We start from the raw sequence: 16762 nt of genomic DNA, 5'->3' as shown, positions 1-16762 counted from the left end.
CCTAGCCATTTTAGCCTTTTCTCATAGGGATGTCATCCCATCCCTTTTATTCATTTCGTCGCCCTTTTCCGTACCTCTTCTAACCCCTACTTTTACAAAATCACGCAAAAGGTTTATAGTGACGGCCAGCACACTGAATGTTCTGTGCTCCTCCGACGCTCATAGGAATTCTATGGCCATTAAAAACCTCTTGCTCAATTTTACAAAAGAGGGATGGGGGTGTTAATTCAGCTATATCTTTTTTGAGATAGAGGTGCAAGAAACTGCACAGTATTGAGATACGGTGACCTGAACTGCACACAGTATTGGAGGTGCAGCCAACCCATAGAGTGATGATACAAAGTCATTCTAACACAGGGATCTCAAAGTCCCTCCTTGAGGGCCGCAATCCAGTCGGGTTTTCAGGATTTCCCCAATGAATATGTATGACACCTATGTGCATGCACTGCTTTCAATGCAAATTCATTGGAGAAATCCTGAAAACCCGACTGGATTGCGGCCCTCAAGGAGGGACTTTGAGACCCCTGTTCTAACACATGGCTTGGAAAACCCATACTTGAGGCCACTACATACGCAGACTTTAGAAAATCCCTGAAAACTCGCTTGTTTAACAAATTCTAAATTCCCAAACCCACCTCTTCCTCGCTACGACCCTCTTCCCTACCTCGCCCCCCTCCCCCCCAATTCAAGGTCTGAAACTAACTTATATTCTTTCCACCTTGTATCCCATGTACTGTCAAAATGTATCTTTATTGTAAACCGCTTCGAACTTCACGGTATAGCGGTATATAAGACATAAAATTATTATTATTATTATTTTCTACTTTATTTTCCATTCCTTTTCTGATAATTCCTAACATTCTATTTGCTTTCTTAGCTGCAGCCGCATACCAGTCTGAAATGTTTAGGTCAATAGGACTTGTTCAAAATATGTTAAAAGGGATCTAATTTCCCCGCAATGACTAACACAACTGGTTGTACACCAATTTCATCTGAAATAACTTCACTGCTGTGCCATGGGGCAGTCTGGAATGACTACTGTAACTCCCAACTACATGGACTCAGCGTAAAAGATATTCAAAGTCTCCAAATAAGTCCAACTGTTTTGAACTATCACAGGATTAAGACATTTTGACCATATCATGCCTTCTCTTCATCAAGGAATATTAAGAACTGGGACGAAAGCTGAAGCGGAGCACACGGAGGATAGCATTCTCGGAGATCCTGCCTGTACCGAGAGCAGATGCAAAGAGGCAGGCAGACCAACAAGCTGTGAATGCATGGTTGAGGAGATGGTGCCAGGAGGAGGGCTTCCGCTTTGTGAGGAACTGGACGTCCTTCTGGGGAAAGAACAAGCTCTACCGGCGGGACGGCCTGCACCTGAGCACAGCGGGAACCAGACTACTGGCAACCAATTTGAGGAAGGAGATCGAGAGGGCTTTAAACTGAGGAGAGGGGGAAAGCCGACAGCTGATCTGATATTGACGCTTCGGACAACAGTATCCAGAACAGATGCTGAACGGGCTGACTGCAGGGAGGAAACAGAGGGACCGGAAGATCTCCAAATCAGACAGCGAGGGAAACATCAGGTAATGGGAGCTTGCTGGGAGAAGACTAAGGGGCTTGTGGACACAGGGGGACTGGGTGGCATTAGGGCGAAAGCCGAGGGTAATATAGAGGCACCACAAGGCGAGGGGGATCAAACAGAGACTCAAGGGATGATAGCCCAGGAGGGGGCCGGTAGGGCTAGAAATCCCAGAGGAAAAGCGGGAAAGTGGGGTGGCAGGAATGTGGGGAAGCTGAAAGCTAAGAGGGTAAAGGCTGAGGGTAAAGCAGAAACACAGAGAGCGGGAAAACTGCCTGAAATCCAAGGGCAAGTGGCCCAAGTAAATGCAGAGTTGGGAGAAAAACGACGGGACCTGCGGTGCTTATACGCAAATGCAAGAAGCCTCACAGCCAAGATGGGTGAACTAGAAGTCATGGCAAATGGGGAGGACTTGGATATAATTGGAATTGTAGAAACCTGGTGGACAGAGGAAAATCAATGGGATGTAGCGCTGCCGGGGTACAAGCTCTATAGGAGGGACAGGACCCACAAAAAGGGGGGAGGCATAGCACTATATATAAAGGACTCTATCCACTCGGTCGGGATGGATATGGCAACGAAGGCAGAGGGGCTGGAGTTGATGTGGGTCAAATTACCGGGAAACAAGGGTGCGGGCATAAAACTGGGGCTGTACTATCGACCACCTGGTACACCAGAGGGAGTCGGACACGACTTGGAAGCGGAATTGAGACAGGAGTGCAGGACTGGAAATGTAACAGTGATGGGGGACTTCAACTACCCAGGGATAGACTGGAGTACGGGTCACTCCAACTGCAATAGGGAGATAGGATTTGTAGAAGCTGTGAAGGACTGCTTCATGGAGCAACTAGTCAAAGAACCGACGCGAGGGGGTACTACTCTTGACCTCATCCTAAACGGATTAGGGGGGCCTGCAAGAGGGGTAGAAGTGGGAGGACCACTAGGCAACAGTGATCACAACACGATCAGATTCACATTAGAAAGAGGGGCACCCATAGTTAGGAGGACCGCAACAACTGCGCTGAACTTCAAGAAAGGGAATTACGTTGCTATGAGGGAAATGGTGGGGAGGAAGCTCAGAAACATCTTTAGGATGGAGACTGTGGGAAGCGCCTGGACCCTATTCAGGGACACCCTGCAAGAAGCACAGAGAATGTACGTCCCCAACTTCAGGAAAGGCTGCAAGAACAAGCGATCAAAGGACCCGGTTTGGATGTCAATAGAAGTTAAGAGGGCGATAAAGGACAAAAAAGTATCTTTCCGGAGATGGAAAAAGGACCCAACAGAGGAAAATCACCAGGCGCACAGGAAATGCCAAAAGGAATGCCACCGGGAGGTTAGAAAAGCAAAAGGGAAATACGAAGAGGGGCTGGCCAAGGAGGCGAAAAACTTCAAGGCATTCTTCAGTTACGTTAAGGGGAAGCGACCAGCGAGAGAGGAAGTAGGGCCGTTGGACGATGGGGACAGGAAGGGAGTGATTAAGGAGGATAAAGAGGTAGCTGAGAGGTTGAACACGTTCTTCTCGTCGGTTTTCACGAGCGAAGACAAATCTAATATACCAGACTCAGAGGAACTCATGAGTGGGGAACAGACTGAAAAATTAGAGCACATAGAGGTAAGTAGGGAGGATGTCCTCAAACAGATAGACAGGTTAAAATGCGGCAAATCACCGGGCCCGGACGGGATCCACCCAAGGGTTCTGAAGGAACTAAGACAGGAAATAGCGGGCAAAATCCAACATGTTTGCAACCTATCCTTGAAAACTGGTGAGGTGCCAGAGGACTGGAAATTGGCAAATGTCACACCCATCTTCAAGAAAGGATCGAGGGGTGACCCCGGGAACTACAGGCCGGTGAGCCTGACTTCAATTATAGGGAAGATTGTTGAAGCTATGATCAAGGACGGCATTTGCGAGCACATCGAGAGAAATGGCCTACTGAGAACAAGCCAGCACAGATTCTGTAAGGGAAGGTCGTGCCTAACGAACCTTCTGTACTTCTTTGAGGGAATAAGCAGTCGGGTGGACAATGGGGAGCCCATAGACATCATTTACCTTGACTTTCAAAAGGCTTTCGACAAGGTGCCACATGAAAGGCTACTTAAGAAGCTGTGGAACCACGGGGTGGGAGGGGATGTGCACAGATGGATCAAGCACTGGTTGTCGGGAAGACTGCAGAGGGTTGGAGTAAAGGGTCAATATTCTGACTGGCGGGGAGTCACGAGCGGTGTGCCACAGGGATCGGTGCTGGGGCCTTTACTCTTCAACATATTCATCAATGACCTGGAAAAGGAAGCAAAGTGCGAGGTTATAAAATTCGCAGACGATACCAAACTGTGCGGCAGAGTTACGACCAGGGAGGAGTGTGAGGACCTACAAAGGGACCTGGACAAGCTGGAAGACTGGGCAAACAAATGGCAAATGCGCTTCAACGTGGACAAATGCAAGGTCATGCATATAGGGAAAAAGAACCCGTTGTTCAGCTACAAATTAGGGGGGGTATTGTTGGGAGACAGCAGACTCGAGAGAGACTTGGGTGTGCTGGTGGATGCATCACTGAAGCCATCTGCACAGTGCGCAGCAGCCTCGAAAAAAGCCAACAGGATGCTGGGCATCATAAAGAAGGGCATAGCAACCAGAACACGGGAAGTCATCATGCCTTTGTATCGAGCAATGGTACGTCCACATCTGGAGTACTGCGTTCAGTATTGGTCGCCGCACCTCAGGAAGGACATGGCGGTACTTGAGAGAGTCCAAAGGAGAGCAACGAAATTGGTAAGAGGGCTGGAACACTGCTCATATGCCGAGAGGCTGGATAGGCTGGGGCTCTTCTCTCTGGAGAAAAGGAGGCTCAGGGGAGATATGATAGAGACTTTCAAGATCATGAGGGGCATAGAGAAGGTGGATAGGGACAGATTCTTTAGACTGAAGGGGACAGCAAATACGAGGGGACATTCTGAGAAACTGAAGGGAGATAGGTTCAAAACAAATGCAAGGAAGTTTTTTTTCACCCAAAGGGTAGTGGACACTTGGAATGCGCTACCGGAGGAAGTGATCAGACAGAATACGGTACAAGGATTCAAACAGGGATTGGATGGATTCCTGAGGGATAAAGGGATCGTGGGATACTGAGGGAGGAGCTGGGAGGTAACACAAGTATAGGAAGTAAATCAGGTAATGAGTATAAACTAACCTGGTCGTGCATGTGCAAGACCGGAGGGCTAGGACTTCGATAGGAAGGCAGGACTTAAATGGGAAACCAAGGTGGCAAGGGAGCCCCTTCTGATGATTCAGACAGGTCTTGACCTGTTTTGGGCCGCCGCGGGAGCGGACTGCTGGGCGGGATGGACCTGTGGTCTGACCCAGCGGAGGCACTGCTTATGTTCTTATAGCCCGTTACATTAACGGGTGCTAGAATATATGTGTGTGTATCTGTCTTTATTTCTATCTCTCTCTCTCTCCTTAGCCTGTTTCTGTATTTCTGTCTTTTTTTTTCCTCGGCTGTCCACCACCACCCCTTGCCTGCGCCCCCTGTCCATTCTCCCTTCCTTTTACCTCCCCTGTGTCCACCACCACCCCTTCACTGCTCCCCTTATTTACCAAGCCTGAAACATCTGTATCCTGCTACCTGTCAACTCTGTCTCTGTCTCTGTCTCTGTCTCTCTCTCTCTCTCTCTCTCTGCAGTTCTTGCCCATTTTTCATTTGCAGGCTTGGCTTTTCCCTGTCCATCATTATACCCCCTTCCCTTGCAAAATCTTATTTTGCAGAGCCAATAGACAGTCCTACCTTCCAGGGTCACTTCTTTGCCGGCTTTCTTCAGCGCCTGACCAGTTTGAGAGCCAACTAAGTGGCTGCTGCTGGTGGGCTGGCATGTGCTTGTGGGCTCGCCGTCTCGCGCAGAGGGCAAGGGAGCACGTGCTCGTTGGTTCTCACTCTTGCGCAGGTGCACGCTGGCAGGCCGGCGCACAGCCGACCGCTTGTTCGTTCGGACGGAACGCTGTGACTGATTGTGATTGTGTGTGAGGAGGAGCAGGGAGGAGACGGAGAAACTGCATTGCCGCCTGGGACCGGGACTGCCAGTGTCTGTTTTTCTGTCTGGGTTGGAGCCGCGCGATCGGGATTTAATCTTATACCAGGGAGGCGAAAACTCAGGAAACACGTCCGCACAGCCAGCGATCGCCGGGGCCTTGGTGCGGCGGGGAAGGGGGGGGGTCTTGCCTGCCATTCCTATTTAAAACGGCCTGCTGAGGTTCGCGGCCGGCTGTAGCGAAACTCGCAGGCCGCTGTTCACCTCAGTAGCATGTTCCCTCTGACGCGATCGCGTCAGAGGGAACGTGCTACCATGTGGAGAGTGACCTGCGAGGTTCGCTACAGCCGGCCACGAACCTCAGCAGGCCGTTTTAAATAGGAATGGCGGCGGTGACTGGAGGGAGGGGAAGAACAGGAGCAGTAGCAGTTGTTGCGGAAGGGGGGGGGGGAGTCGGCGACGTGCAGGCCGCTGTGAACAGGAGCGGCAGCAGGACCATGAGTCCTCCTCCCGGCATCCGCTGCCAGAGCCGCTCCTGTCGCCCGATGCAGCTAACTGGCGCATACGCTTCAAGCCGCGGTCAAGGCTGGGGACTCGCGCATGCGCACTCCTTAGGCCACAGACCTACAGCGCACGGAACACGCAAATAGAAGTGCGCATGCGCGGCTAGCTCTTTATTATATTAGATATAAGAACATAAGCAATGCCTCTGCTGGGTGCCCAGCAGTCCGCTCACGCAGCGGCCCAACAGGTCCAGGACCTGTGCAGTAATCCTCTATTTATACCCTTCTATCCCCTTTTCCAGCAGGAAACTATCCAATCATTTCTTAAACCCCAGTACCGTACTCTGCCCTATTACGTCCTCTGGAAGCACATTCCAGGTGTCCACCACAAGTTGGATAAAGAAAAACTTCCTAGCATTTGTTTTGAATTTGACCCCTTTCAACTTTTCTGAATGCCCTCTTGTTCTTTTATTATTTGAAAGTTTGAAGAATCTTTCCTTCTCTACTCTCTCTATGCCCTTCATGATCTTATAAGTCTCTATCATATCCCCAATCTGTCCCGCTACTCTAAGCCAGGCCAAACGTCTCATAGCTACTGACATTGAGGAGGCTCTGGAAGTCAATTCAAAAGCATCATAAGCAGATCTGACCATATACTTTCGCAGCTGGGTAAAGTTTCTGAAAATCCTTCAGGTGTTGAGAAGGAATATCTCTCTCAAAAGCAGGAAATTTCTTGAGAAGATATTTCATATAACAAGAAAAATAGAAATTGTAATTCAGAACTCTGTTTGCCAACATAGAGTTCTGGTAAAGATGACGCTCAAACTTGTCCATAGTGCGTCCTTCTCACCCCGGTGGCACTGAGGCATAGACTTTAGATGGAGTAGACTAGTTATTTTATATAAAGAGTCTAATTCTATGTTCAGTCCCTCCCAGTGGCTGCCCTTACTGAAGTCTGCCGAGAGGCGCTTTCGGAACTCTTCAGCCTTTCAGCCCAACAGAGGATTCCTCTACGATTTAATATTGTGGGGATCCGGGATTGCCAACCAAGTACGAATCTGGATATATTAGCGACAGCGTGGGCTGAGGACTTGCATTGCCAGTTGACTGCTCAACAGTTACAACGGGTCCTGAAGAACATTCAGAAGGTGTCACCTAATATTACTCTCTGGGAAATGCAATTGAAAATTGTTCTTAGACTTTACATTCCACCGGAACGTGCAGCCCGGATGGGGATTACTGCGTCACATTCTTGCCCGAAATGCAATCAGGCTCACGCATCTTTGAGTCACATGTTTTGGGCCTGCCCCGCAATCCAACAGTTTTGGAGACATCTTGGCCTATATACCACATTGCTTTGAGGAAGGTGATGGCTTCCGCAACCGAGGGCGTTATTTGGATTTTATAATATAGCCTTGCCCAAACCCAGGGGAATGTCAGCATTTATCTCCAGAGCCCTTTTGATAGGAAAAAAAGCCATCCTCACCAACTGGCTCTCCCGTGATCCCCCGTCATATGCACAATGGAGATCCCTAATGATAGTGCACACAACACTGGAGAGACGCATGGTGGGAGACTTGACTCTTGGCCCGGGTCGCAAATTCTGTCAGGTGTGGGAGCACTTCTGGCAGGACCTTACACCGCGTGCTCGCAGTAGACTTTTGAATCTTTAAGATTTTATTCCCACTCTCAGCTGTTGGACTGGCCATGGATTCTTGGGGAGGGGAGGGGGATGGGAGGGGAACTGATTATATTGTTGAAAATGTTATTTCCTGAATGGTACTACTGTTTGTATTTGCTTCTTACTGCTGGAATAATAAAAATAATTTAAACATAAAGAGTCTAATTTTCTGGGAGCTACAGCGATAGAGGAGTCTTCTAATTCTTATGAAGTGTTTCTTTAAGAATGCCATGCAATGGCAGATGGAGAAGCTCTTTAAGAGGCTGATCATAGTCCAAGGTCTCTAGAAATTCAGACCTAAAGGCAGAATCAGCCTCAAGTTTGATGGACATGTCCTTGCCTAGTTGGCGAATAAATCTAGTGAAAGAAAGTCTCTCAGTAGGTGATTTCACTCTGGAAGGACACCTCTGTGGAGAGTGTTCCAAAGGAGTGTCGTAAGCTTCAGTAGAAGAGTCAGATAAAATTACATCAGAATCAGATTGTAAATCAGAATCAAACACTGATTTGGTTGATGGGGAGTGTCAAGATCGATGCAGAAGAACGATGTTTTCTCTTGAAAGAACACTTGCTAGATTGAGAGCGTTGAGGAGAAGAAGCAGATCGATGATGCCTTGATGAAGAAGGTGACTGGTGAGCTGATCAATGACGAGGCGTAGAACTTCGATGGTGGACCGGAAAGCCAGGACTGGTACTGCAAGACTTTGTTGCTTTATGCTCAGGCCAGCCTGGTACCGAGGGGGGTCGATCTTGGGGTCATGAGACGAAACATATCCCCGAACTCCAGACGGAAGAGAGCATCGGGCTTCTCTTGAAAGGAAAGAACTGGTACCTGTACCATCGCGGCTTGCCTCGGAGGGGGTGTCCGTGACCAAGTTTATTAAAATTTGATATACCACTTTAAAAATTGTCAAAGAAGTGAACATTACATTAAAAAAGTATAAAAATTGGGAAAAGTATAATTAATACTTAAGACAAGGATGCACTCCTAGATGCAGGTGAGGCAAGCCACAAGAGAGGCTTTCGCTTGGTCGGCATCAAGGGACTTGATGCATCAGTGACCTGCGATGCTATTTGGGAAGCTGGGAACTTCTTAACTGGCTTACCAGAAGAGGCGATGCCATCTGATATCAGTGCCGATGACAATGGTGGTACCAAATAACTTCTCTTGCTGAAGTTTGCAGTTCTTGATGGATCATTTCTTAAGAGAAGAACAACACATACAGGAGTCGACACCGTATTCTAGGCCATGACACTGCAAACACCAAGAATGGGGGGGTCTGTGAGTGATATTGGCTGTTGACACCTGTCGCACTTCTTAAAACCCATTAATGGACGGGACATCGACGGGAAAACTGCCTCAGCGAGATTGAACTCAATAGGTGAGGTGAATAAGAAGGCTTCGCCAGCTAAACGCCCGCGAGGTGAAAAGAAAAGAGTTTCTTTCGTTCTCTTTTTTTTTTTTTAAGAAACGAAAGAAGAAAATAAAGGAAAATCGCAGGAGCAGGAAGGCAAAATGCTAAGAATTTGAACAGCGTTCAAAAAACATGACTTCTTAGCTCCGTGGAAAACTAAGAACTGAGGAGCCATGCTCCTACGTCGAGCGGGAAGGCACTCGCGCATTGTCGATGCGGGCAGTTCACAAACTTTCTCAAGTTCTAAAAGTGGCGATCCACTTTTAAACCTGTCCATACCGAGGCTCCTTGGATGACATCACCCACATGTGAGAATATGCTGCCTGCTTGTCCTGGGATAAACCTCTGTTGACCCAGGTACCATACTTACATTGTGAGCCCACTGGGACAGATAGGGAAATTACTTAGAGTACCTGCTTACTATTCAGTGTATTATAAACCGCCTTGATAAGAATGGAGGAAAGATAGTACGGTACTCCCCCAATATTCGTGACGGTTCCGTTACAGGAACCCCTGTGAATGTCAAAAAACCGCGAATAAGGTTTTTAGTCAGGGGAGACAGGAGAGGGCAGCCGGAGCGCCGGCTAGTGAAGGAAATCACTCGCGGTATGCTCCGACCGCCTCTTACTGTACTAAAGTCGAGCCTCACCAATCAAGAGCTGCTTTGACACACAGCTCCTGATTGGTGAGGCCCGACTTTAGTACAGGAAGAGGTGGTCGGAGCACACCGCAAGTGATTTCCTTCACTCACCGGCGCTTCGGCTGCCTTCTCCTGCCTCTCCTTCGTGGTCGGAAAATACCATGAATGACCAGGACCACGAACCACGAATGACCGGGAGAGCACTGTATATCAAAAACCATAGATGGGGTTCCATTACTCCAGAAGTCTCAGGTATTTATTATGTGGGTAATTTTTTATTCAGATTCTCATTAGGACCTCAAGATTCTCAGCTACATTACAACTGCGTACAAGATGGTAAATTCATCTTTTTTTTTCACTCACCAAGGCCTAGCAACAATAACTCAGGCTTCAATAATATCTAGAATTATCATAATTCTTTGTATGTAGGGTTATCTCTAAAATGTACCCAGAGGCTCCAACAAAATCAAAAGCTGGATGCTTGTTTATTGTTGAGCATGAGGTTCAAAGATCATATTAGTTCTGCTCTGAAAACTGGCCTTTATTATTATTTTTTACTGGCCTCCAGGCCATTAAATGACTAAGGGGCTCATTTTGAAAGCACTTAAGACACATAAAGTACTATAGGTTTCAATGGTACTTTGTGTGTCTAAGTGCTTTCAAAATGAGCCTCTTAGTCTACTCCCACTGTTACAATCCCCTTTTGGGTTGCTGAGATCTACTTAGCAGAAGCTGAACTTTATGGCAATCTCTCAGCTATCACCGACAGGATCTTAAGAGTCTTCTTTCAGCTACAGTTGGGGCCTTCCTGACTTTCCTCAACTCAGGGTTTTATGGTTCCTGATCTGGTAAGGTTGCCTGGGAAGGATGAGTCTTAAGGGGAGTGTGTGGCGCAGTGGTTAAAGCTACAGCCTCAGCACCCTGGGGTTGTGGGTTCAAACCCACGATGCTCCTTGTGACCCTGGACAAGTCACTTAACCCCCCCATTGCCCCAGGTTCATTACATAGATTGTGAGCCCACTGGGACAGACAGGGAAAATGCTTGAGTACATGAATAAATTCATGTAAACCATTCTGAGCTCCTCTGGGAGAATGGTATAGAAAATTGAATAAATAAATAGTGTGACAAGCTTCAGCCTCTGATAGCCAGAGATGGTATTGTGACATCATAATGCCTCATTCCACCAGTGCCTAAGAGCCAACCTCATCAGTGATGTCACAATGGCTTGATTGTCCTATACTTGGCTCACTTTTACTACATTTTGATTTCTACAATGGTGCAGTGGTTAAAGCTACAGCCTCAGCACCCTGAGGTTGTGGGTTCAAACCCAAGCTGCTCCTTGTGACCCTGGGCAAGTCACTTAATCCCCCCATTGCCCCAAGTACATTAGGTAGATTGTAAGCCCGCCGGGACAGACAAGGAAAAATGCTTAAATACCTGAATTAATTAATGTAAACCGTTCTGAGCTCCCCTGGGAGAACGGGTATAGAAAATTGAATGAATAAATAAATAAATAAGGAGAACTGGGGTTCACCTAGGCAGTTCATCACACGATATTGTATTATTTGTTTTATAATTTATAATTCCACCTTGGGAATGTGGTTTTATAACTTGAAAACATAAAACAAACGGTGAAACCTTTGTCTCCAATGGTAAAAAAAAAAAAAAAAGATGATTACAGCATTAAGGAGGTCATTTACTTATACAGTACTTAATAAACGCTAATATTGTTAACACAAATTATTTGCTACGGAGCTCATTGCATAAAATATGGGTCTTGCATCTGTAATATATGTTAATTGTTTCTCAATGACTCTCTAAATAATTTTAAATGAAAATGGACAGGTTTATGGAGAAAAATAGCTGGTTATAATGATTCAATTTGCTTTCTTTTGAATACCACATAGGGCAGATAATTAGAAGACTGCATGCCATACACCACTGGTTTTCTTTCAATAAAACTTTGCCACTACATACCGATCAGTTTTTCCATGCTGCTACACAAATTATTTTCATATAATAATCAACTTCACTGTGCCTCCTACGCCAATGTTTCTCAACCCTGTTCTTGAGGATACACCTGTTTACGTGAGATTCATTCACTGATTCATTTCCAGTTTCTATACCGCACTACAGGGTGATTTCATAAGTTAACATAAATTAAAACCAATAATAAAAGATACATTACAGTAGACATTAAAATACCACCAAAACAAAATATATCATTTAAAAAAATATGGACTCAGTTATGAGTGTTTTCTCAATTAAGGCTTACACTAGAGTGTGTCTCAAACTTTTTAGCTCTGGAACACTAATGGAGCAAATGTTTTTCGCAGCACATTATAATTGAAATGATAAAATTGCAAAACCAACAAAAAAAAATTAAATCTAAGTTATTTATTTATAAAGTTCTTTAAGCTACATATGGGTAATTGTAACAACAGTGAAACTAAAGTAGATAGAATAGAATTGCTAATCAATGCGATGGATGTGCTTGTTTTTGAGTGCAAATTAACTCAACATGCGGCTTGATAGTTGATGAGCAAGCACGCATTTCATCATCCATCATCTGCAGTTCTCTTTTTTAAAATTTCTTTCAGAGCTGAAAATCCAAGTTCGCAAAGATAAGAAGGTCCAAAAAGTAACAAAGCCTTGATTGCTTTGTTGCTGAAGTTAGGATAACTACTGCATAAAAAATAAAAATAAAATTACTTGCCGTTAGTTTTCAAGGAGCAATCACGTCAAAAAAATTATGCTTGTCTGGGCGGTTGTGTTCTTAGGCACACAGACACTCATAACATTGATAGACTCTTGCATTTGTGACATTCATGTCATTTAATCTAGTGTATACTTTATTTTTAAAAATTTCCTTCCGAAAGTAAAATTCTGGAATTCCTTCAGGGCACCCCACTGTGCCTCAGATAATGTGGCACACAGGTTGAGAGACACTGGCTTACACCCTTCATTTGAAAGCTTGAAACATACATTTGCATACACTAGAGATACCATGTATGTGTATCTCATGAATATTCATGGAAACCAGTCTGGATGGGTGTGCTTTCTGGAGAGAGTTGTGAAACACAGCTCTACACCAATTACTGACTAGTATGAATCAATTTAAACAGTATTCTCACATACAAATTACTCACAATTACTGATCACAGAGCATTCCTATACTCAAATTGCATACAAGTACCACTCAAAGTCTATATGTTGTCATTACCAAATTAGAAGTTCAGGTATACTCCATAGTATCCTGGCATACCCATTGCTCAGAAGCACTCTCATGTGCACATGAAAAGTACCCAACTCAGTGGCGTCGTAAGGTGACGCATCAAAACCACACGAGACAATTGCGTGCAGACAAAGCCAGGCTGACAATCACGTGCAAGACATCAGTGCGCCAGATTTAAACTCAATTTGAAAGCGTTCCAAGGGGGGGTGTGGAGGGGTTCATAGTGTCGGCGCTGCCGTTGGGGGAGAAACTGAACTTTTTCCCTAAAAAAATAGGGAAAAAGCCTGTTTCCTCTATAATGGGGGGGGTCCCCCCCCCCCAACGGCAGCGCTAACACTACTAAGTTAAGTGCGGTGGTTCCCCCCTTGGAGCGCTTTCAAATTGAGTTTAAATCTGGCGCACTGATGTCCTGCACGCGATTGTCGGCCCGGCTTTGTCTGCGCACGATTGTGTCGCATGGTTTTAACTATGTGTCATGTAGTAAGGGTGAGCAGCACCTGGGGTGGTGGCGCCCCTCCCTTGCCCTCTTCCCCGTCCCCCCCATGCTTGCCCCCTTTCCTTTCCCTGTACCTTTTTTAATTCTCCGGCAGGAGCAACATGCCCACTTCAGTGTCAGCTCGCCCTTTGACATCACTTCCTAGGCACGGGTTCCAGAAGTGATGTCAGAAAGTGCGCTAATGCCGACACAGGCAGCAACCTCATGCCAGAGAAGTAAAAAAGGCATGTGGGAAGGCAAGGGGCACGTGGCAAGGAGAGGAACTGGGGGGTATGGAGAGGAGGAGGGGTGTCAAGCCTTTAGGAAGACCATGTCTGGGACAGACCCCACCCCACCCCACTTATTACGCCACTGGCCCAACCATTCTACAGGAAATTGTTTGCAAAGGTACCTCAGAATTGAACTGTCTGTATCTAAAAGTTCTATTTAATTTACCTTTTTGGAAAGGATGGAAAGCAACTTTACAGCGCTCTGGGTACAAGACTAAGAGACACGCAATGAAATTACACGGAAATGCATTTAAAACCAGGAGGAGGAAATATTTCTTCACTCAGAGAATAGTTAATCGCTACCAGAGGATGTGGTAAGAGTGGTTAACTTAGCTGGTTTTAAAAAAAGGTTTGGACAGTTTCTGGAGGAAAAGTCCATAGTCTGACATTGAAACAGACATGATCGGTAGCATGGAATGTTGCTACTATCTTTTTTTATTTTTTTTTTTTGCTAGGTACTTGTGACCTGCATTGGCCACTGTGAAGATAGGATACTGGGCTAGAGAGACCAGGGGTAGACAATTCGGGTCCTCGAGAGCCGGAGCCAGGTCAGGTTTTCAGGATATCCACAATGAATATGCATGAGATAGATTTGCATCTCAAGGAGGCAGTGCATGCAAATCCATCTCATACATATTCATTGTGGATATCCTGAAAACCTGACCTGGCTCCGGCTCTCGAGGACCGGAATTGCCTACCCCTGAGATAGACCATTGGTCTGACACAGTAAGGCTATTCTTATGTTCACGATGTGGGCTTATGCACAGGACAAGAATAAAAATTACCTGCTCCAGAATGGTCTTCTTCTTCTTTGAATCGGTTACTGCAGAAAGTTGCATTTCACCCATTTTCTTCATCTTCTCGTCCATGTCGATCTTTTGCTCTACTTTCTTGATCTCCGATTTCAGCACTCTGATGGTGTCCTCGTTATGATGCTGTCTTGCTATTGCACTAGCGCAAGCTGAATGGATTGCGGTGACCCAGTTCTCGAGCTCCGTTTGGCTGAAGGTCTGAAATTGTAATGGGGTGAGGGGGGGCGGGTGTAAGCACTGAATCATGTCATAATCTCAGGCAAACTGTATCAAGCCTAGCAAACGTAACTTAGGAATCTAAGTGAATCTGTTCAGCTGACCCTCGGATCATTAAACACTATCATAATATGTTCTTCCAACCAAGCCTCAGATAAGGTGGGAATAATTCTTTAAGGCAGCGGTTCCCAACTTTTTTTTGCACCAGGGACCGGTTTCAAGCAAGACAATTTTTCCACGGACCCGGGGGGGAGGGATTCAGGTGCATAATCTAATTATTACATATATAATGGGATTCAAGTGCTGGGTTTTGAAAAAAGGACATGTCTGGGTAAATCCGGACGTCTAGTAACCCTAGGTAGGGGTCATAGTGATCAAATATCACATTATAGTATTAAGGTCCTAGACAACCGTGGCAAGGGAAAATGACAACACTGCCTTTATAATTTCTTCAGTTTTCTGAGATCATAATTCATTTTCCAACCATGACCCATTAAACCCCCCCTCCTTCTAAAAGCTATATGCTTTATGGACCAAGCTTCTGATGGCAATTTCCAATTATGATCTTTTAAGTCCATCTCTTTAAAATAAAAGCTGAATAGAAATAATAAAAAAAACAGCAAACCTGAAATAGAAATGCATCTCCAAGTGAGTTACTGAGACAGAAAACAAAATCCTTCTTTGGGTGCTCGGGCACAGCCTGCACGATGCTGTTCTCCACCCAGACGGCATGCTTTGGAATGCTGCCGTTGTCTATTCCAGATCTGCCATCGCTCTCATAAAAGAACAAAGTGCATCCTAGCAAAATAAGGCAGAGCATTAGTGAGGTTGATTGACAGTATGCAAAGTCTGTTTTTAACCTCTTGTTTATTTACCAATCACTGTTCATTTTTAGGTAGTTATCAGTGGTGTACGAAGCGGGGGGGGGAGGGGGTCAGACTGCCCTAGGCAACTTCTCCTCTCCACCTACCTCTTCAAAACTTTGCCAGCATGAGCATAATCTCTTACCTGCTACTCACAGCCTCAGGTCTGCATTTGGCATCACTTCCTGGTCATGGGGCCAGGAAGTGACCTCAGAGTACAAGCTGTGGCACACAGCAGTAGATGATGTTGCTCGCTGCTGGCAAAGATTTCAAGAGGAATGTGGGGGCGCGTGTCAGGGTTAGAGTGTAGGGTGGGTGTGGCGTGGAGGAGTGCAGGGGAACACGGTACAGCGATGTCAGGCACCTCTTTCCCTCGCTATGTCACTAGTTGTTATACATAGAATTCCATTTCAATTCTCTGTTCATGTCTGGCTTTTACCACAGCTTAAAAGGACTTACCGCGGGACACACTGAGGCGTCCCACAGTAAGTTCCGAATGTGTATGTGCAAACCACGCAAAAACATTTTTTTAAAAAAATTCTGGGAGGCAGCTTGACTGGGAGCAGAGAGTGGGCATTTCTGTGCTATCCAGTTAGCACTTGGCAATGTAGTTGCGTTAACTGATTGGCTTGTGAGCCTTTACCATCTACAAAATAGGTGGAAGTAATGATGTGCCAACTTTAGGTAAAGGCTGTCCACTAATGGCAACATTAGCGTGTGACCATCAATTCAGAAAACGGAAACTTAGCCATTTTCCAGCAGCAGTATAAATGGCCTTAGAGCATGAGAAAGACCCCTGTAAGGTCATGCTAAGGCCACTTTTTACCACAAATTTATAAAAGGACCCCTAAACCTGCTATCCCAACTCAGACATTTAAACATGAATCCTAGACTCTGTCTCCATCAGGGCAGGATGTGACTTTCAGTGAGCTCCACGTAAACAAAGTGTGTTGGAGCCTCCATCATAATATAAATACATTTTAAAGCTCTCATAAATGGGGTCCCACAGACTGCAAAGGAGGA

General features: G+C 45.9%; 1 protein-coding gene across 9 annotated transcripts in view; it reads right to left on the bottom strand.

The window, feature by feature from the left end:
- The window catches only part of TIAM1 (TIAM Rac1 associated GEF 1), a 460276-nt gene that overhangs the window by 209439 nt on the left and 234075 nt on the right, over positions 1-16762 (bottom strand). For all 9 annotated transcript variants that reach the window (XM_033949522.1, XM_033949519.1, XM_033949524.1 and 6 more), the window contains 2 exons: positions 15502-15674; positions 14634-14858 (listed from right to left, as the gene is read on the bottom strand). In XM_033949522.1, the coding sequence (XP_033805413.1) occupies positions 14634-14858; positions 15502-15674 (398 nt within the window). The remainder of the gene's footprint in view (positions 1-14633; positions 14859-15501; positions 15675-16762) is intronic.

This window comes from Geotrypetes seraphini, chromosome 6 (assembly GCF_902459505.1).
Source record: "Geotrypetes seraphini chromosome 6, aGeoSer1.1, whole genome shotgun sequence".
Classification (NCBI taxonomy): Eukaryota; Metazoa; Chordata; class Amphibia; order Gymnophiona; family Dermophiidae; genus Geotrypetes; species Geotrypetes seraphini.
This window is presented reverse-complemented; position numbering and strand designations above follow the sequence as displayed.